General features: G+C 40.0%; 1 protein-coding gene across 1 annotated transcript; it reads right to left on the bottom strand.

The window, feature by feature from the left end:
- Window positions 1–5,148: 5,148 nt before the first annotated feature.
- On the bottom strand, window positions 5,149–7,173 carry LOC142178225 (uncharacterized). The gene is made up of 3 exons (XM_075247550.1): window positions 6,629–7,173; window positions 5,908–6,373; window positions 5,149–5,787 (listed from the first exon to the last, which is right to left on the bottom strand). Exons 1-3 carry the CDS (start codon window positions 7,171–7,173, stop codon window positions 5,149–5,151), a joined length of 1,650 nt encoding a protein of 549 aa, XP_075103651.1.
- Window positions 7,174–22,718: the final 15,545 nt, after the last annotated feature.

Raw genomic sequence — 22,718 nt, 5'->3', positions numbered from 1 at the left:
CATAAGATGACTATTGAGATTAGCACCATTATCTGTGATGATTACCTTCGGGATCCCGAACTAACAAATGATATTTGAGTGCACAAAATTGACCACCGCTTTCTTGGTCACAGACTTGAAAGTTTTAGCTTGGATCCACTTGATGAAATAATCAATAGCCACCAGAATAAACCTGTGCCCATTGGACGCTGCTGGCTCGATTGGTCCAATGACATCCATGCCCCATGCAACAAAAGGCCATGGTGCAGACATTGTATGCAATTCAGATAGTGGAGAATGAATCAAATCTCAGTGCACTTAGCACTGATGACACTTGCGCACGAAACTGATACAATCTCGCTCCATGGTGATCCAATAATAACATGCTTGGAGAATCTTTTTTGCAAGCACATACCCACTCATATGAGGTCCACAAACTCCAGAATGTACTTCGGTCATGATATCTATGGCCTGTCTAGCATCTATGCATCTCAACAATCCAAGATCCGGAGTCCTTTTGTACAAAACCCCTCCGCTGAAGAAAAATCTGCTTGCCAACCGCCAAATATTTCTCTTTTGATGACCTGTGGCTTGTACTGGATACACCCCGATCCTGATATATTCCTTGATATCATGAAACCAAGGCTTACCATCAAGTTATTCTTCCACCACATTACAGTAAGCATGTTGATCATGGACCTGAATATGCAAAGGGTCCACATAAGCCTTATCTGGATGATGTAACATTGATGCTAAGGTAGCCAAAGCATTGTCAACCTCGTTATGGATCCTTGGAATATGTCTGAACTCTACCGATCGAAATCGATGACAAAGATCATGCAAACATTGCCAGTACGGTATGAGTTTTAAATCCCGTGTTTCCCATTCCCCTTGGATCTGGTGCACCAGAAGGTCCGAGTCTCCCAAGACCAAGACTTCCTGGATGCCCATGTCTACAGCTAACCTCAAGCCCAAAATGCATGCCTCGTACTCAGCTATGTTGTTAGTACAGTAGAAACAAAACTGAGCCGTAACAGGGTAGTGATGCCCTGTTTCAGAAATAAGTACAACCCCTATCCTGACGCCTTTCATGTTAGCAGCTCCATCAAAGAAAAGTTTCCAACTTGGCTCTCCAACTGGTTCCGTCTCATCAATATCCATTACCTCTTCATCAAGGAAGTACGTCTTCAAAGGCTCATATTCTTCATCCACTGGGTTCTCAGCCAAATGATCGGCCAATGCCTGGGCTTTCATCGCGATCCTAGTCACATAGACGATGTCAAATTCTGTGAGCAAGATCTGCCACTTTGCGAGCCTCCCTGTATGCATACGCTTCTGAAAAATATACTTTAACGGATCCAAACGAGAGATAAGGTAAGTAGTGTAAGATGACAAATAATGCTTCAACTGTTTTCGCCACCCAAGTTAGGGCGCAACATGTCCTTTCCCGGTGAGTGTACTTAACCTCGTAAGATGTGAACTTCTTGCTGAGATAATAGATGGCCTACTCCTTCCTACCGGTGATGTCATGTTGACCCAACACACAACCAAACAATTATCCAAAACCGTCAAATACAGAATCAAAGGTCTCCCCGGTTCTGGTGGCACCAACACATGTGGATTTGACAAATACCCCTTTATCTTATCAAATGCTTCTTGACACTCATCTGTCCACTTGACCGCAACATCTTTCTTCAACAGTTTGAAGATAGGCTCACAAGTTGTCGTAAGCTGAGCAATAAACCTGCTGATGTAATTCAACCTCCCTAATAGACTCATCACTTCAGTCTTGTTCCTTGGAGGTGGAAATTCTTGGATAGCTTTAATCTTTGACAGGTCCAATTTAATACCTTGGAGGTTGACTATGAATCCCAACAATTTTTTAGATGGCATACCAAATGCGCATTTTGTAGGATTGAGTTTAAGATTGTACATGCGAAGCCTTTGGAAGAATTTTCTCAAATCTCTAACATGATCTGACTGCTTTCTAGACTTTATGATTACATCATCCACATAAACCTCAATCTCCTTGTGTATCATGTCGTGAAATATGGTTGTCACTGCCCTCATGTAAGTTTCCCCAGCATTTTTTTAGTATCTTCTTGATGTTTTTGTTGGCCGCTTCTATGGCTCCATTCATCTGCGGTCTATAAGCCGTAGAGTTATTGTGTCTGATCTTGAAAGTCTCACACATTGTTTTCATCAGGTCGCTGTTAAGATTGGAACCGTTGTCGGTGATGATTGACTCTGGAATTCCGAACCGACAAACAATACGGTCGCGGACGAAATCTGCTACCACCTTCTTGGTAACTGCTTTGTATGATGCTGCTTCAACCCATTTAGTAAAATAATCAATTGCTACCAAGATGAACCTGTGCCCGTTTGACGCGGTAGGCTCGATTGGACCGATAACATCCATTCCCCAAGCGGCGAACGACCATGGTGAGCTTGTTGCATTAAGCTCGTTTGGAGGCACTTTTATCATATCTGTATGTATCTGACAGCGATGGCACTTTCGGACATACTGGATGCAGTCTGTTTCCATAGTTATCCAGAAATATCCTACTCGGAGTATCTTCTTTGCTAAAACAAAACCATTCATGTGTGGTCCGTAGGTCCCTGAATGTACTTCCTCCAATAACTTGGTTGCTTCCCTTGCATCGACATACCTTAGTAAACCCAAATCAGGAGTCCTCTTGTACAGGATTCCTCCGCTGTGAAAGAAATTATTGGATAGTCTCCAAAGCGTGCGTTTCTGGGTTACGTAAACAATATCGAATTCACTTAGCAGGATATGCCACTTGGCGAGCTTCCCAGTGGGCATGGGCTTCTGGAAGATATACTTCAGAGGGTCCATTCTGGATATGAGATAAGTAGTGTAAGCACATAAGTAATGCCTCAACTTCTGCGCGACCCAAGCCAGAGCACATCAAGCATGTTCTAAAAGAGAATACTGGGCCTCGTACGGTATTAACTGCTTACTGAGATAGTAGATGGCTTGCTCCTTTCTCCCTGTTTCATCATGTTGCCCCAAAACACAACCAAATGCTCCATCCAACACTGCGAGATAGAGTAAGAGGGGTCTCCCTGGTTCAGGCGGAACCAAGACTGGCGGCGTAGACAAGTATTCCTTGATTCTGTCAAAAGCCTTTTGACATTCATCGATCCATTTGGTGGCGGCATCCTTCTTCAGCATTTTGAAGATGGGTTTGCAAATGACAGTAGACTGAGCTATGAATCGGCTGATATAGTTGAGTCTTCTCAGGAAACTCATCACGTCCTTCTTGTTCTTTGGTGGCGGCAATTCTTGGATAGCTTTGACCTTTGATGGATCCAATTATATTCCTTGACGACTCACGATGAAACCCAATAATTTTCTAGTAGGAACCCCGAATCCACACTTGGCTGGATTCAATTTCAAATTGTACCTTCTCAACCGGTTGAAGAACTTTCGCAAGTCTTCCATATGATCTGCAACTTTCCTGGATTTGATGATGATGTCATCCACATACACCTCGATCTCTTTGTATCATGTCATGAAATATGGTAGTCATGGCTCTCATGTAGGTAGCACCAGCATTTTTCAATCCAAACAGTATCATTCTATAATAGTACATTCCCCATGGCATGATAAATGCAGTTTTCTCTGCATTTTCTTCATCCATCCATATCTGATGGTACCCAGCAAAACAATCAACGAATGACTGCAGCTCATGCTTGGCGCAGTTATCGATCAAGATATGTATATTCGGAATAGGAAAGTTGTCTTTGGGACTGGCCCGGTTGAGATCCCGGTAGTCGACACAGACTCTAACCTTCCCATCCTTCTGAGAACCCTGGCTTTGACTTGCTTAGTAACCTCTTCTTTAATCTTCAAACTCATGTCTGGCTTGAACTTCCTGAGCTTCTGCTTTACCGGCGGACATGTAAGATCTGTTAGCAACTTGTGAGCCACAATGGATGTGCTGAGGCCAGTCATGTCGTCATAAAACCATGCAAAGATATCCTCATACTCTTTTAGGAACTCTGTGTACTCTTTCTTTTCTGATGGCGACAAATGTGCGTTGATACGTGTTTCCTTGATATTCTCAGTACCACCCAAATTAACGACTTCGGTCTCATCTAGATTAGACTTAGGCCTATTATCAAAGTTTTCGACCTCTCTGACAACATCTTCTAGTATATCATCCTCTTCTGAATCTATATCAGTTTGCTGCATTGCCTTGTTGCAAGTCACAGTTGTTGGTTCATCATCAAGATATGTAAGAGTAACGCTGTGTAAAACAAAGTAAATGTTAGAGAAAAGTAATAAGAGTGCAATATATAATGAATTTGAAATGCTTTGATTGAAATTCATAATCGTTCGAGACATCAGAGCTCTTTTGGAAAGTAAAGACAATGCATAAAGTAAAAGCAACTAAGAAAATAAAGATGCGATGCATGATGCTCGTTCAGCCTTGCTACCCCGAAGATGTCCGAGCACTGGTGGTCCTGATTGGTGAGGCGTTCCCCTCGGTTCACGGCTTGAATGGAAGGGCCTTCCTCCCCTTCCTTCTCGAAGATAACACAACAATCCATATCATCTTCCAGAAACAGGTTCTTTATTGCTGCTAGTGCCTCGTCTTCCTCTGATCCGTACAAAGTGTCGGATGGCTGAAAAGTCAGCTCCAACTGAGGTATAGGGTGCTCCAGCAGATAGTATGATCCGCGCCATGGAGGTGACCAGTGGTTGAACTCCTCCCAAGTGTACTCATACCCTAGGCCAAAAGTGATACCGTGCTTCTTCAGCTTGATAGGTTTGGTGATATCCTGCAGGTTCTTGCCCAGTCCTTTTCCGGGTTCATACCCGCTCCAATTCAGGATGCTTTCGATCTTGCTATCCCACCACTTGTCTTTGTCTACAGCATTGACCCGCTCGATGTGGTGGTACATTTATCCTCCTATCCTTCTTCTGCCTCCGATCATCGGAATGGTTTGGAAACTGTATATAGGGTTGCTACCGTTGCCATGAATGATTACTTCCTGATGATTCCATTCAAATTTTACAGCTTGATGCAAAGTTGATGCTACAGCCTCAGCGGCGTGGATCCAGGGTCATCCCAGCAATAAATTGTAGGATGCTGGTATGTCAATGACTTGGAACTCGACATCAAACCAGGTGGGTCCCATCTATAGGCATAGGCTAATTTCTCCAATGGCGGACCTCTGAGATCCATCAAAAGCTTTGACACTGATAGCCCCATCTTTGACCTCGTGCAATCCCTTACCCAATGTCCTGAGAGTTATCAATGGACAAATGTTAAGGCTGGATCCCCCGTCGACTAAAATCTTGGTGATAAAGTGATCCTCGCATTGCACAGTGATGTGCAATGCTTTGTTGTGACCAAACCCTTCTAGTGGTAATTCGTCCTTGTGGAAGGTGATCTTGTGGCTTTCCAGTACCTGCCCCACCATGTTTTCCATTTCGCCTCCTGTTATGTTGCTGGGAACATAAACTTCACTCAATATTTTCATTAAGGCATTTTTATGTGCCTCAAAGCTTTGCAGAAGAGCCACAATAGAAATCGGTGCCGGTATTTTGTTCAGTTGTTCAACGACTGAGTACTCCTTGGCCTGTATCTTTCTCCAAAGGTCATCGGGCCCAGTTTCGACAGGACGTCCAGAGGCTTGCTTGCTGGACTCGGCTAAATATTCTGGGGTGTATACCCTGCCTGTTCTAGTCATGCCCTGTGCAGCGACCGCTTCTCCAGTATGTGTCTTCCCTTTCCTTCTAGCCTCAGCTGTGTAATCCCAAGGTATGGCTTTCAACTTGAATGGGGTCATGTCTGTCATGGAAACCGGAATGGGCACCCTTGGAGGTAACACAACAACTTCAAACGGTGGGGGTGCCTTTGGAATCCCAAACTCAACCTCAATTGGTTTTGGCACCTTTGCAGGCGGTGCTTCAAACTCGAGTAGCACAGACACATTTATCACATCCTCCTTAGAAGGCTGAATCGGAACAATAATGGGATTGAGGGTAACCTCCGGCTTCTGAGGTTCATCACCTTCAGTTATCAACCCGATTGACCCTTTGGGTTCCCAATCGTCTTCTATCTCAATCATATGGATGCCCCCGCCCTTGTGGTCAGGCAGAGGGTTGTTGCGTACATTAGGAGCGGGCTCCTTTGCTATAATGATCTTGTTGTCAATCAGGTTTTGAATCTTGTCTTTCAACGAGCGACACTCATCGATGGTATGGCCCTTCATCCCGGAATGGTATGCACAAGTCTTGTTTGGGTTGATCCATTGGGAAGAATTTTCTGGAGTTACGACTGGAATAGGGGCAACGTAACCGACTGCTTTGAGTTTTTCATATAATTGGTCAATTGGCTCAGCTATGGTGGTATATTGTCTGGGAGGTTTACGGTCGAAGTTTAGTCTAGGTCGGGGAAAGTTTTGGTGGGTAGGAGGTGATGGGTAGTGAGAAGGTTGGGAGTTGTATGCTTGGTATACGGGTGCAGGTTGAGAATATCTGGGTGAAGTGGGTTGATACGTAGGTGGTGGAGGTGATTGGTAAGCAGGTGGTGGAATTTGGTAAGTGGGTGATGGTGCTTGGTAGTTTAGGGTAGGTTGATATGTTAGTGGAGCTGAGGGATAGGTTTGGTACTTCATAGGGGAATTGTTTCTTTGTGCAGCCATCATGGAATTCACGTCCTTTTTCTTTGACGTGCCACCAGACTGTAAAGCCTTGTTGGTGGCCTGCAACGCTTCGAGATTAGTGACCATACCGTTCTTGATACCTTCTTCGATCCTTTCTCCCAACTTGATGATGTCGGAGAACTTTTGACCCTCTATCAACATCAGCCTCTCGTAGTATTGCGGGTCCTGAGCCCGGACAAAGAACCTATTCATCTGCTCTTCTTCCAAGGCCGACCTGACCTTAGTGGCTTCTGTCCTCCAATGAGTAGCATACTCGCGAAAGGTCTCTGTGGGTTTCTTCTTCAGATTTTGGATATACAACACATCTGGTGTGTTCTCAGTATTGAACCTGAACCGGTCCATGAAATCAGACGCCATATTCACCCAACTTGTCCATTTCTTCGCATCCTGGCTAATATACCAAGATAATGGGTCACCTTTCAGACTCCTCATGAACAGCTTCATGCGGATCTTCTCGTCCCTTCCGCCTCCTACCAGCTTATCACAATACATTGTGAGATGGACCCTGGGATCACCTGTACCATCGAACATTTCGAACTTGGGAGGTTTGTACCCCTCCAGGAGTCCGACATCTAGCTGAACACAAAGATCTTCATAGTTTAAACCTTCCACACCTTTGCTATCTTCGACACCCTGGACCCGACTGGTTAACCTCTTGAGCTCAGCAGCTAAATTCTGAATGAGGGAGTCTTTGCTGTCTGATTCAGGTGTATCTGAGATAGGCTGGGCATAGTGGGGTACAGTGTCCACAAAGATGGGAGCGTTCTGGTCGTTCGTGGTGTTTTGGGGTTCGGGAATGAGCAGTGGAGTGTTGTTGCAGGTGTTGCAGGCTTGGGTATGAGCGGGTTATGCTGGTGGTGGTGTAGTATGGTTCTAGTTGTTGGCATCAACAGCGGCAAGAGTGATTGACAGACTTGCCAGGTTTCGAACTTGTTCCAATTCTTCTCGAAATCTCAGCAAAGTTTGCTCAAGATGAGTAGCAGTTTCCTTAGTGATTGAAGCATTCTGAGAGGTTTCCTTGATTTTGTTTCTAGCACTGGTATCTCCCATTTTGCCTTTGTTCTTGTTTTTGGTAGGACGCGGAGGAGGAGGAGTTGGAGGGCCCTTGGATCTTGTTGAGTATGCTGATGGTGCCAGAATGCACGAACTAACCTTTGGGGAGGGGAATAAAAAATAAAAGAAAAACAAAAGGTAAGAAGTTAGTGCGGGTTATGAGAAGAAAATGTTGCAATATTTAAACACATTGTGCAAGAATATAAATCGCGTCCTAATTTGGGTGCCTCGTTGTGCCTGAGGTAGGCCTAGCGACAAATTAACTTGGAGAACTTATAATGCTAAATGCCTCATTTTATTGATAAAAATAAGACGAATCCCAAAACAACACTAAAATAACGGAAAGTAAAAATGTCGCTAATGGCTATTGGCCTTATTACATTAAAAGCGTAAAGAAAGACTCCTAACTACTTGGCCCCAGAAGGACCTTCTTCAGGTTGAATGTTCTCGCTGATCAAGTCCTCCAGCTCGCGCAGATTTTCCAGTAAAAATGCTATTGCTAGACGTTCTCCTTTGCCTTCCTCAACATTTTGACAGTCGATGACTCTTTTCCTCACTTTCCCTTTCAATTCCAGCAAGCTGTACTCCAGGTATTCTATCTTCTCACTAGCCTTGGTGACTCTATCCTTCCACTCGTTGATTTGGTTTCTCGATGGGAGGTTTCTCCACCAAGTCTGCAAGAGTGAAGACATGTTTACCATACCGAAGTCAGGAACTTTGTCATTCATTTTATGCAAAACAAAAGGGTTAAGACCTCACCCCCACCGTACTCGACTATTTAATACCAATAATCAGCATAAAAAGCATTTAGTTCTCCAAATAAATGCACAGAACATGTAGGTGTCCGTTTGGGTTTCAGAAAACCCGATGGACTTTGGTTTAGGCTATCTTAAGGAGTCATTACGTGGACAACATAACTGACTCGGCTAGGGTTGACCATGATGCATGAACAGTTTCAAGGGAATATGGTTTCTACTTTTTGAAGTGCTAGACAAGGTACCCTTGAGCGGACAACTCAAGAGGGAAAGGCGCGGAACAGTCGACTACACCATTGATCGACTGGTTTTACCGCAAATATGCCTTTGCCACATTTAGGGGGTTTATAATATCGGAAGGGTGCAACCACTCATTATAAGCGTTGCTATAGGATTTGTTTTGGCACGAGTGGAATATGATGTTGAGGAATGCAGTTATAACAATGAGACAAATTGCATGTATTTTCACGTTCATAAAGTAAAGATTACAATAAATGCTCAGTAATTACAACAGAATTGAAATAATAAGGCAGTAAAAGAAGAAATTAAAAGGAAAGAAAAACATGAAGAGCCAAGTTAGTATTTTGATGAAATAATTAAAGACAGAAGGTAAATGCAATTAAGGAAGCAATAAAGTCACAAAAGCACGTAATGGTAAAAGCCTTAAAGGTTTCCCCAGCAAAGTCGCCATGTTGTCGACGCCCCCTTTTTCCCTCCTAAAAGAAGGCGAAATCGAGTTTACGACATTATGGACAAAACAACTCTTATTCCCTTTTGAGGAATCGGGTTATGGAGTTTGAAGAGTCGCCACCTAATGATTATAGTGCATTAGGACACTTTAAAAGAAAAAGAAGAAGAGTTTGAAAGAAAAACCAGAGTTCGGGTAAGGGCTTGAGGTTATCTCGAGGGGAAGGTGTTAGGCACCCCTCAAGATCCACTAGTGTGGTTCCCGGCCGTACTTAGTTGTGACTTTAAGAAGAGTAGAAGTAACAGACAATGTTTGTACATAAGGAATACAAATAAGTTGAAAGTTTTGAAAGAAAAGAGAGAAAAAAAAGACATAAGTCGCTTTGGAAAGAAAAGATTGATTGAAGAAAACATTACTTTTAAGAATACATCACATCGTATAAATAAAGAAAAAGGTCCTAGGTTTAAATACAATATGGATCACCTTGCTGCAATACCCAGCAATCATTCTCACACGAGATATTAGAGCACCGGTCATCATATCCATATTCTACACTTCCCACACCGTTAAGGTGTTAAAACGCGTTTAGTCTCGTTTACTTATTGCATGCTAATACCCGTCCCGACCTATCAGTCCCAGGGTATTAGGACTTCTAATCCTAAGAGGGAAGAAAGGGATGGGGCCTTATGGAGTTTAAAGGATAAAATTCTAGTTTTGACATTCAAAACAAATATCAAATAAAGGGATGAGTAAACAAGCAAACAAGGCTCAAATAAACCCCTTAAATCAGACAACACTTAGTTTAACATGTCTTAGCATATACTGATTTGGTCTTAAGTTAAAAATTAAGCGGCGAGCGGACTGGTTCAACACATATATTTAGACAGAAAGTCTGCATTAGGCAACTCAGATACAATTGTCAGAGATTAAAGCACTTAATTAACACGAGTGGGATTACTGATTCTTTTGAAAAATAGACAGAAAAGTTTTGAAGAAAAGGCAAGCCGCAGACTTAACAAAACGACGTAGAATAGTTCCCAGAAGACAGACCATTGAATTGAAGATTAGTAGAGAACGAGCAATTTTAAACAAATTTCAAAAGAGGCAGATTGTTTAAGGAGAAAACGAGTTCAAACTGCAGAACTTATTAAAAATGATAAAATACAGAAAAGTGATATGTAACTGAGTTGGAAATCGTTCATCGAACTACCAGAAAAGGCAGTACGTTTCAGAAAGCATGCAAGTTTACCAGAAGATTAGGTTTTAGAAAGAGTTGCACTAATCTGAGAAGAGGCTCAATGGTTCGGAGAACCACTGGTTTTTGTCCGTTAGTCAATGAAATCGTTACTGCTTTTAGACGAGTGAGGCAAGTTTGATTTTAAAAACTTCCTATAGACATGATCTCTACGAGTCATTTGTTTTAAACCATGTTAACAAACTTTTAAATAGATGCTGATTTGATTAACCCTAAAAGTTTGCCTAATATCGTGAACATGCACATTCCTATAGACATGATATCTATATGCAAGATTGTAGAAAGTTAAATATTGTCTCCTATAGGCATGATTTCTATGTGATTGGATCAGAAACATTAAAAAGAATTAAAACCCTAAAGCATGGTTTCTACCCTTTGATGCAGGAAAGTAAAATCCCTCCCACACCCTTTTACTAGATTCCCCGAGTTTGTACAAGTTATTACAGACCAAAAGAAAAGATAAAAATACATCAAAGACCAACAGCTGCATCCGAGGAACTTAATTCAATTTTAATGTCTAATAATATGTGATTAACCAATTCCGAATCCAGATTTCCAAAGCCTTCTCTTATACAAAGTGTTTCAGAGTTTCAAGGAATCTCAAGGATTCTCGGCATTGCTTACACCCAGTATACCATTAAAAGAATAGTGCAGTGAGGAAGAGCCAGCCCTCAGGCATCCAAGTTCAGTGGGAACTCAAGGGTCCTAAAGCATGGCTTGCAAGAGGGGGGCAGAACTTAATTGCTAAGAATGAGTGTAAGTGTGAAAAGGGGTTGGGGAAGTCATAACATATTTGTGGTCATACCCAGCCATAAGGCTGGCTGGCACACCCCCTGACCAACCTGTTTAGCCAAACAAATGAGAGCAAGACCTATTGAAGGTCAGACCAAGGTCTGGACAGTGATTAGGACACTGCCAGACCAAGGTCTTAGGCTCAAAACACTCATAAGGGGAAAAGGGAAGTAGGAATTGGTTTGAGTTAAGGGGTTCAAAGAACCCAGTTCAAAGTCATGGGCAGCAATAACAGAGTGTTGTCATGGCTAGAACCATACTCTCAAACAAAGAGGAAAAAGGAGAGGGAATTCACATAAGAAAAGTAGCCACAAAGTTGTAGAAACATAGTAAAGAAGAACATAACAGACTAAGAAGTAAACACATAGTGGAGGAGCATTATTTAAATTAAGAGTGACACACCAGTTGCAAAGTAAATAAACATCAGAATAACAGAGTAAGCAGACAGCCAAAAATCAGCAGGAGCGGACTTAAGTCTTCAGCAAAAACAATTGAGAGTTCAAAAGGAACTCAAGAATGTTTCAGGAAGTAAAAGAGAAGAAGAGCAAAGTGTTCAGTATTAGCAGCAGAGAAAATAGTAGTAGAGAAAGTATTGAACTTGTTCCGTGTTCCATTGAAGTCTGAAGTGTGTGTCTCTTGTGAAAGTTGTGTGTAGTGTCTTGTTTTTATAGTGCAGAAAACGAGTAAGCAAAAGGCATGAAAATAGTTTGCAATCAATCATAGAAGGTCTCCCTAAGGTTAAGGGATTTGATTTCAAACGGGCACGAGACAATTAAGGAAAGAAGAATAATTAAAACCTTTCCAAAGTAACATAACACAGGTAAATACATAGGGATTATTTAAGGCAAAAATCCCATGGTACATGATTTGTGAAAAATAAGGTAAGTAGATCAATCAAACAGCCAGCAATTTATTCGAATGAACTTAGTCAGAAAAAGGGTTAGGAAAAGTTCAATTGGAAAATCAGTAACAAATCAATCGAGCCTTGTTAAAAGGAGATTGGAATCAATTACACGTTGGCAAAAGACCTTTTGAAAGAAGAGTTTATCATATATAAAGCATACAGACATGTGAAAAGAGAGAGACTAGTATAGGAAAATTCAGAGTCATAACAAAGAGGGTCAAACAAAGGTCCAGTAAAGGCAAACAAGAGGCTTAGTAAGAAAATAGCGAAGGAACACATAGGATAGACATGTAAAAGTATGTTGTAGGAACTAGTAGAAGAGATAACAGAGCACAAGTAGAAGAACATGCATAATAACGACAAAATCATAAGAACATAAGAGAAGACATGCGAGGAAAGGATACAAAACATAAGCGAGAACTCATGAAACATGGCATAAACAAACAGATTCACACAAAGACAAAATAAAAAATAAGAAACGGAAATCGTTTTTAAGATTTTGAAAAACCCTAAATTGAAAAGATTAATTTTGAAAAGAGAAATTTGGGGAAAAGCTTTGAAACTTCGAGTATAACATCAGATCTATCACAGATCTAAGAAAACAGAAGAAAGAAAGAACCTCAAACAGCTTTTAGGGTTTCTTAGAAACCCTAGAAATGAGAAGGCTTGGAAAGGATCTTGCCTGGAGTAGATCTGAGCCTTATCTAGGCTCTTGAGGCTCGAACACGTCGGAACGGAGCCGGAGAAGCCACAAGAACACAAATCGGCGGAGGATCTGAACAGGTCTCGTTGAGGTCGAACCTCGAAATCTCGTACAACCATGATTTGGGGGTGAAGGGAGGTGAGCATAGGTCGTCCATGGCCTGAGAAGCCATGGACTCCAGCGAGAATTGGTCGGAGAAGACGAGGGAGGCGATTAGGGTTTCGAGTGTTAGAGAGCGTTTGAGAGAAAGGGAGTATTTGAGGGCGACGATTGAAGAGAAATGAGAGATAGGGTTAGGTCGTTTGAAATAAAAAGGAAATGAGGGATGTGGGCCGTTGATCAAAATGATCAACGGCCAGGATCTGAAGATACAAACGGGCGGGTCGGACAAGACGGGTAAAAAAAATTGAATTGGGTCGCCGATTTGGGGCCTGAGTTGAGGTCAATTGGGGGGTCACGATAGGCTATAATTGAAAGAAATTGAGGTCATGATTGCAATAGCCAGTTTTCCCTTCTGATTTTATAAAAATATCAAAAGATTTTTTAAAACCAAATTAAAGGCACTGAGTCAACTAATAATATATAAATATTAATTCAAAAATATTGGGATCAATTTTGTAATTATAAAATGCTATTAAATCCTAAAGAGGCTAGTATTGCAATTATATGCAATTTAGTTTTAAAAATACCAAACGAATTTGTAAAAATATGCAAAAATCATGCCGACTATATTTTGATGTAAATATAAGAATGAAATAAATTATTCTCCAAAATGGTAAGCTTTGGGAATAAGTATGGGATTTTATGGTGTAAAAATAGGCCATAAATTGGTTTAAAATCGTTAAAAATGCCAAAACCCTTTGGGGTGCTTATATATGCACATATATGTCATTTTAAAAATATGTAGGGAAAAATTGGGTATCAACAATGTTTTGTGTTCTAATTGTTTCTTCTCTAAGTTTGTTTCTAGTCAATTTAATCTGACTTCCTTTATTAATTTGATGAAGTTTGGTGATTTGGCAAGTTTTCAATTTTATGATTGGCATTAAGTAAGAGCTTTATGTTAATTGAAATTTGAGAATAAGGTGCTTAGCTAGTGGACTTGGACCTAGAAATTCTCTTGATTTTTCCCGTTTCATGAGATTGTTATTAGGTTTATTTGGTGCTTTCTAGATGAAAATATTTTTTAATTGTGAATGTATGAGTTTTAGGTATTTCTTTTATGAGTCCTCAAAGATAATTTTGCTTTTTTTTTTAATTCTAATTGTGGAAGATATAGTCAAATGTTCATAATTTTATCAAAGTAAGGATCTTTTTTGAACACCGTAGTTTGCTTTAGGTGCGTTAATCAAATAAATCATCATGGCTATTGGTACGATTCCCGTGGTAGAGTCTGTCACACCTCCTTTTTCACTACCTACACCCCGCAAAGGGCGTAAAGGAGTTTTTCCAATTAAAGGACAATCGGAACGAGATTTAATTATTAATATTCAGAGTCGCCACTTGGGAGATTAATGGTGTCCCAAGTCACCGGTTGAATCCCAAATCGAGGAAATTTATGACTCTGTTCACAGTCCGCGAACTAGAAATCCGAGTAAGAAATTCTGTTAACCCGGGAGAAGGTGTTAGGCATTCCCAGGTTCCGTGGTTCTAGCACGGTCGCTTAACTGTCGTATTTGATTTTATCTGATTTCAATACCTGCTAGCTTATATGCCTTTTATTTAATTTTGAACCGCTTTTTATCATTATTTATTTTAAAATAATTGCAACATCGTGAAAACGCGTTTCGAACCACGTCGCAATCAATGCACCCGTGGTTGTCAACACATTTCGACTTCGTCGAGATTTTGATTTGGGTCGCATCAATGCGCACCCGAATTTAAGAAGGTACTTTAATTAAAATCGCGCCTAAAGATTCTAACGTAATATTATTTTGGAGAAGACCGTGGAGTTCTCTAAATGGCCATCCCAAATTCTAATCATTTTTAATAACCACATTGAGGGCCCCGTAATTAGTGGTTTTATTTGGGCGAGGCTAGTAGTAATCCCGAAGTAACTATGATTTCCTACTTATTATGTGTCTCTAAAAGACTAATTAATTTAGAATTGAATTACACTGAAGTAAACTAATAACCAAATTCAAATAAAGAATGGGCCTGCCTCATGGATTTGATACAATCCAATTGGCCCAACGAATATGAGTACGATTCTAACTGCAACAAATTTATACAACATCAACGAGTCACCACAACGACAATGCATACCCTCATTTTAACTGATAGCCGTGAACTCCAAAATTCCTAAACCGATTTATCCTACCAGTTACCTATCACGACCTACTACTTTTAATGAACTAATTCAATTGTGAATGAGTTTTGTTTCATGATTTTAACTGGTTTCAATGCCAATCTACCAACAATAAATCAGGTTTGCCTACCGATCGATTTCAGAACCTTTAATCAAAAGCAGACATTCTATTACACTAGCATGATCAATGAAAAAAGTACTAGTAACTAGGCTAAATGTCACCAGACCTGCTCCTGAATTCGCATGTCATTTACATAGATCCAATTGCTACTGATGACTATTGAATTCACACGAACCTTCAAATTAGGCCAAGCCTATGCTCACGCTATTTCAAATGCCCAATTCAACAGTTCAACGTTATGCAACATTCAACATGTAATCAACCTTACGGAACAATCTTAATCACACATATAACTGCCAGTTATATAACAGAAAACTACACGATTAATATCAGTTAAAATACAGACTGCCTTTAGTTGAACAATAGACCCTTTGAACATTTCATTTCAACTTCAACGAGCATACATCAGTGAGGTTCAAAGAAGTGTACCTGGAAATTGGAATGTAAATAGAGAAAAAGGAAAGGAGTCAGCTACTTTGAACAACAACAGCAACAAACTCAACAATATACACCACAGAACATGCCAGGAACTGCTTTTGAAAACTAGAAATACAAGCAGACTCCACAGATCAATTCAACACACACTTGAAATGCACTCCTAGCCCTCACAGCTGAACCTAAATACCTCTGCAATCCTGCTAGACCCAAACCCAACTAAAATCCAAAACTAGTAATGAAACTGTAAAATTGTTTTTGATTTCTTCATTTTTTGATGTTTTTTATTTTTGAATACTGGAATGGAAATACTAGCTGGAATTGAAAGCAGGGAGGAGAGCTTTTGGTGGGGATTTTTTGAGCTCAGAGCTGAAGGAAGAAGAAGAAGACCCCTTCCCCAAGGCATTTCATGCCCTTTTATAGGCAACAAGAGAGAGTAGATCAGATTTTAGGCCTTCTTTTTTAGTCCCTCCCTTATTTCAGTTTAGTCCCTCTATTTTTGACTTGCTAAACAAGTAAGCACCCCTATTGTGCTGAAATGTGCACTAAAATCCTATTCTAGAAGGCCCTAGGGTATTCTTCTACCCATACAATACCTATACTTCCCTTCCATATACTTTGAAATTACTATTCCTATCAGAATTACCCCTTTCCATGCCCAAACTACCCCTGAAGGCTTCTCAAAGTTACTGATTATACCCTCATCCTCAACAGCTATAACCAATCCCTAAATTAATCCAAAACTATCTAAGACTGATTAATTAGAACTCATAAATTAACTAATCAAAATAACCAATCCCAATTGTTCAATTACACCAACTCAATCAAACTAAGAAAAACCAGAAACCAGGATCGATCAAAGCAAAACTTAAGCTAACATGATCAACATTAAATGAAATTAAACTAATTCTTTACCAATAAACTCACAATCGACCATTCAAATATCAAACTCAGAACTAACAGCAATTGACAGAACTATACTAATACACAAAAATAAACCATAAAATTAACAGAACACTTAATGAAACCAAGTCTGTAACTAAAACTTCAACCATGCGAGTAAAAAGAAACAGGAAAGACTCACAGAAGCACAAGGAACTCCGGCCAGTCACTGACGTCCAAATCCTTTCAGATTTTTGACACGCAACATCCCTAACCATGTGTTCTTACAAGAGAACACATGGTTAAGGATACTACGGTTCGAAATCATAAAGATTTTGGTTTAGGGTTTCGGCCAGAAATTCTTAGATCTAAGATTCGAGCCGTTTCGCAGAGATTTGAAGGAAAATAATCATGGATTAGTGTTGAGGAAAGACCGGGGATTGTGTGGTGTGACTTTGGGATGGTTTGGATAAACCTGCGATCTGACCGGAAACTTCAATCGAAGATTTTACGAGCTCTGGCCCTATTTGAGGGGAACCAGTGGGTGGAATGGAAAGAGGAGAGTGAGGAGGACGAGTGGTGTAAATTTGGGCTTGAACGGTGTAGGTGAGTTCACCGCCGGCGAGGGATTTGGGGGCGGCGTGGATTAGGGTTCGTGAGGATGAAAGAGATGGTCCGAATGGGGGGTGAGGGGGGGATTTTCGGACACTTATATACCAAACATCCTAGTTAGATCCGGACCGTTGGATTGATGAGATCCAACGGTCGTGATCGGGGCTGGGGAAATGACACCGTTTCAACACCTGGGAGGAGGACCGGGTAATGATTGGGCCTGGTCCAGTTTGGAACGGGTTTAAGGGCGTTTGGGCCTGGAAATTTCCAACGCATTGGCCCAAATTTTGGGTCTTTAATAAGACCACTTTTCTACTCTTATTTTCTTTTTATTTTCTTTTCTTATTTTTACAATTTTTATAATTTTTCTAATTTTTATAAAGATGTAAAACTAATATGAAATCCTGATTGTTTCAAAACAAAGACTAATTAATTCCTAAAATTGTTCAAAAACTATTTCATGAAAAATTCACAATAAAAATCATTAAAATGCAAAAGTGAACTATTTTTTGTGATTTTTCATGCTTTGTTCTAAACAAATTATCCCTTAATTGATCCTAAATATAAAAATTAAAACCTAAATGCAAATGCATATTCTTTGTGTTTTATATGAATTAACATGCACAAATAAGATGCCAATAATTAACACAAAATGACACCAAAATTCACAAGAATTGTAAAAATAAAGAAAAATTATTTTGTTGGAATTTTTTGGGAATTATTCATATATAGGGCAAAAATCACGTGCTCACAGAGTCACGATATATAAATCCAAATTCGAGTGTGCATTTCATGTGACTCGATCATAATTTTGAATAATAATTAAAATAAACAGGTCGTAAATCGCGGGTGCATTTCATGTGGCACAGTTTGCAATGTGTACCAAAATGGCAAGTGTACGACATCGTGATTTGTTTAAGAAATAATTCTATAAATACTAAAAGCGGTTAAGAAAGTAAAAAAATACACATAGGTTTCAAACATGTAATAAATAAGATTATTAGGCCAATTATTAATAGTTGAGCGACCGTGCTAAATTACGAAACTCGGGAGTGCCTAACACCTTCTCCCAAGTTAACAGAATTTCTTCCTTGGTCTTCTGTGTTCACAAACCATAAATAAGAGTCAATTTTCTGGATTTGGGATTTAAAATACACCAGTGATTTGGGACATCATAAATTATTCCAAGTGGCGACACTGAAAATAAATAAATAATTCTATTTCGAATTATGTCAGTTTAATTAGAAAAACTCCCTTATCCCTTCGAGAAAAAGGAGGTGTGACAGCTCTGGCGACTCTGTTGGGGATAAGAATCCAGAACTTCTGGTTCAGTGTTCATAATGCGAGCTTAGAATAACTGTTATAGTTGGCTTTTATTTATTATCTAATTTTTAAGTGTTTGAGTCTAATATGCTAAATACCCTTTTTTACCGCTTTGATATTGGTTGAACTATATATAAACTGTTACGAATCCCTTTTCTCTCTGAGTCTTCTAAATCATCTGGAAAGCGTGCGCTTCGCGTGGCTTTTTTTTCCTGTTAGAGTTATCCCAATTTTAGAACGAGGTTCGGACAAGTTCCAAAGTCGGTGAAGCTTCTATATTCCCGGTACGCTGCCCCCTTCGGCTCGAGCTGTCCACTCGAGTAAGCCGGGTCTAGAACAATACACTGTGACGCCCCGACTGGTCGTCTTAAGAATTAATTCCCCGATCCCCTATTAATTGCTTCCCCCGAGTTTATTTCTGCTATTTTAATTTGTCGGGTTGTTCGGTTTTAAGTTTCGAAGAGTTTTGGGACACTTAGTCCTTAAATGAGAGCTTAAGTGTTAGAAAGTTAACCGTAGTCGGAACAGTGTGAAGACGGCCTCAGAATGGAAATTCGATGGTTCCGTTAGCTCCGTTGGGGGATTTCGGGGTTAGGAGCATGTTCGGATTGTGTTTTTGGAGATCCGTGGCTAATTTAGGCTTGAAATGCCGAAAGTTGAATTTTGGAAGTTTCTGGTTCGATAGTGAGATTTTGATATGAGGGTCGAATGAAATTACGAGAGTTGCAGTAGTTCCGTTATGTCATTTGATATGTGTGTGCAAAATTTCAGGTTATTCGGACGAGGTTTGGTAAACGTTTTGATCGAAAGTGCGTTTTTAGAGTTTTTGGAATTTTAAGCTTGAATCTGATGAAAAGTAGGTGTTTTGATGTTGTTTTGAGCGTTTTGAAGGTTGGAACAAGTTTGACTGATATTTTAGGATTGGTTAGCAGGTTGGTTGAGGTCCCGGGTGCCTCGGGTGTGTTTCGGATGCTCAACGGGTCATTTTGGAACTTGTGGAATTGCAGAAAAATCTGGTATCTAGTTTCCTTCATCGCATTCGCGGCCTTCCCTCCGCGTTGGCGTCGTGTATTTTGAGAGGGGGTCTAATTTGTTCTTCGCGATCGCATGATTTGGCTCGCGATCGCGGAAGTCTTCCCCTTCCTCCTTTGCGTTTGCATTCCCCCTTCCGCACTCGCATAGTAGAATTAGGAGCCAGTGGCTCAGTGGTCGTTTTCCCTTCGCGTTCGCATGGTCTCTTCCGTGAACGCGTTGTCACACCTCCTTTTTCACCCGCGCCCCCGTAAAGGGCGCAGAGGGAGTTTTTCCAATTAAAGGACAATCAAAATGAGATTTTATTTACAGATTCAGAGTCGCCACTTAGGAGATTTATGGTGTCCCAAGTCACCGGTTGAATCGCGAATCGAGGAAAAGATTGACTCTGTATTACAGCCCGCGAACCAGAAATCCGAGTAAGGAATTCTATTAACCTGGGAGAAGGTGTTAGGCATTCCCGAGTTCCGTGGTTCTAGCACGGTCGCTCAACTGTCATATTCGGCTTGTTTATCTCATTTTATACATGTTGAACCTATGTGCAATTTTTAACTGTTTACCGCTTTTATTATTGTTATTTTTAACGAGAATTCCAACGTCGTGAAAATACATCTCGAACCACGTCACATCAATGCACCCGTGGTTATTGACACATTTCAACTCTATTGAGATTTGGATTTGGGTCACATAAATGTGCCCCCGAGTTTAAGAAAGTAAATTATTAAAGGCGCGCCTAAAGCAACTAGCGTATCATTATTTTGGGTAAGGCCGTGAAATTTTGCTAAACGGCCCATCCCGAAGTCTAAGTAATTTTACCAACACGTATAGAGGGCCCCGTAGCTTGTGTACTTTTGTTTGTCGAGGCTCGTTTCATTCATTATTTTTAAAGGAATTTGCAACGTCGTGGAAATGCATCTCGAACCACGTCACAATCAATGTACCCGTGATTAGCGACACATTTCGACTCCGTTGGGATTTGGATTTGGGTCACATAAATGTGCACCCGAATTTGAGAAGGTAATGTTATTTAAAGTATGCGCCTAAATAGATTAACGCGTGGTTATTTTGGGAAAAAGGCCGTGAAGTTCGCTAAGCGGCCGATCCCGAGTTCTAAGTAATTAATACATACATTTGTGAGGGCCCCGCAATCTATGCGTTTTACTAGGCGAGGCTCATCTCGTTTATTTTAAAAGGACAATCCTAAAGTGACTACATTTTTCTATTAAGTTCGTCTCTAAAATAAAAGAGAAGAAGTCCTAATTAGTTACATGTTTATAAGCTCGTGCCTCTTATTAGTTATTAGATTAAGACAAATGCAAACGGAAAATTGCAACCGAGCTTGCTCAAAGGGAGATTGTATCGTTCCTTGTTCTATTAGTTAATAATACTAAAGTTGAGATTATGAATTGAACACGAGATTGACACACAGTAATATCAAAACAAACTAACTATTCTTTGATTAATTTAAACTAACATTATTGGATGAATGGGTTATTAGAAGAACCAAATGTAATACCAAGCCATTTTTGAACTCTTTTTACAACTGTCGAAAATACCTCAGTATTTGAAAATTGACATTAGGCTAACATTATTCAAGTAACCATTTCGTTAGCTTTGAACCTATATGATGATACCTTCAATTCATTTGAATCCAAAAAAAAACTTGGAAAAATGGTAGCTCACATGGTCTAGATACAGTCTAGTTAGGTACATTTACACGAACCAGTCTTATTACAGAAAACTAAACATTATACATATGCAACCCTATGACTCATTAATCAGTCAACTACATATTTAGACAAAGAAAGGAAAACTTTATTCGAGCACAAATCTAAACAGGAAGAATTCAACAGGAACAAAGCCTGGTCAACACTTCATTTCGCTTCAAGCCAAGAGTGTACAAATGTGTACCTGGAAGGAATACAATGAGGAAGAAGAAGAGAGGAAGGTCAGCATCAGCAGTAGCAAACATCAGTTGCAACAACAATGCAACAAAAGATAACCAGCAACGACTCAGGAAACCAGTTAAAATTCCCAGCAATACCAGCAACAACACAAACAAACCAACACAGCAATAACAACACCCAAAATAAACCTAACTTGAAACCAACTTCAAACCAAAAGAGTAGCAGAAAGCAGTCCAAGAGTCAACTTTAACTAGACAGTACACTAGTTTCAACTTCAGGAAGGAAACCAAACAACTACAACAGACCCAGCTTACTCAAAATCAAATCATCAACAACTCTGGACCCCAATGACACAGTAACAAACTCCATGAATGCCTAACCTTTTTTCCTTTTAAACTGATTCTCCCAAGCTAAAGAAGAAACAAGAACTGACTTAACATCTATCCTAGACTGATTTTAGGACCCTTTTCCATTGATTTTCAAACGTGTGACTTCTTGAAAGAGTGGTGTTTTCAAAAGCCAACCCATTTTAAACTCTCAAACAGTGATCTTTTTCAGATTCAAAAGCCCCCCTCAATCTGTCTAAAATGACTCTATTTATCACCCAAAAACAGGCCTGCCCTCTCTGCCTTGAAACTATTAGATTTTCTGCCCATGATATTCCCTGACAGCCACTACTACATGTTTTTTTCTTTTTTAATCCAAGGTTATGGGTGACTTAACTTATTTAATCAACTTCCCATGCCATTAAGCCTTGTTCCCCACTATTACTAAACAATTCATTAGTTTATTGGTACTTTAGTACCCTATTGATAGCCATTCAAACTAAAGCATTTTTCAAGTTTTGACACCCCACATTACCCCTGTGATGCCCTGAACAACTATTCTGCCTCAAACCTCTGCGACCACATCAGCTATAACCAATTCTTAAATAAGAAACCTAATCACTGATTAACCTAAACTAATCCTTAATTAATGACTGAAAACAAATGAACTGACTCTAAACCAATAAACATATCAGCTATAACCAATCCAAACTTTATCAGAATCAGTTAACGAATCAAGCTAGAAAATTAGTTTAGATCAAATATCATCAGAATGAAACCAATGATTCCGGGCAACATATATTGAACTATTAAGTTCAGATTGATTCACACAGATATAGTGAACAAGCTAACCAATTCTAACCTAGAACAAATGAACACTGAACGAAACAAACTGAACTCATATGAAAAGCATGGTGAATAACAATGAGAAAGGGAAATTG

This window comes from Nicotiana tabacum, chromosome 3 (assembly GCF_000715075.1).
Source record: "Nicotiana tabacum cultivar K326 chromosome 3, ASM71507v2, whole genome shotgun sequence".
NCBI classification, from domain to species: Eukaryota; Viridiplantae; Streptophyta; class Magnoliopsida; order Solanales; family Solanaceae; genus Nicotiana; species Nicotiana tabacum.
The sequence above is the reverse complement of the archived record's forward strand: the minus strand, read 5'-3'. Positions and strand labels throughout refer to the sequence as shown.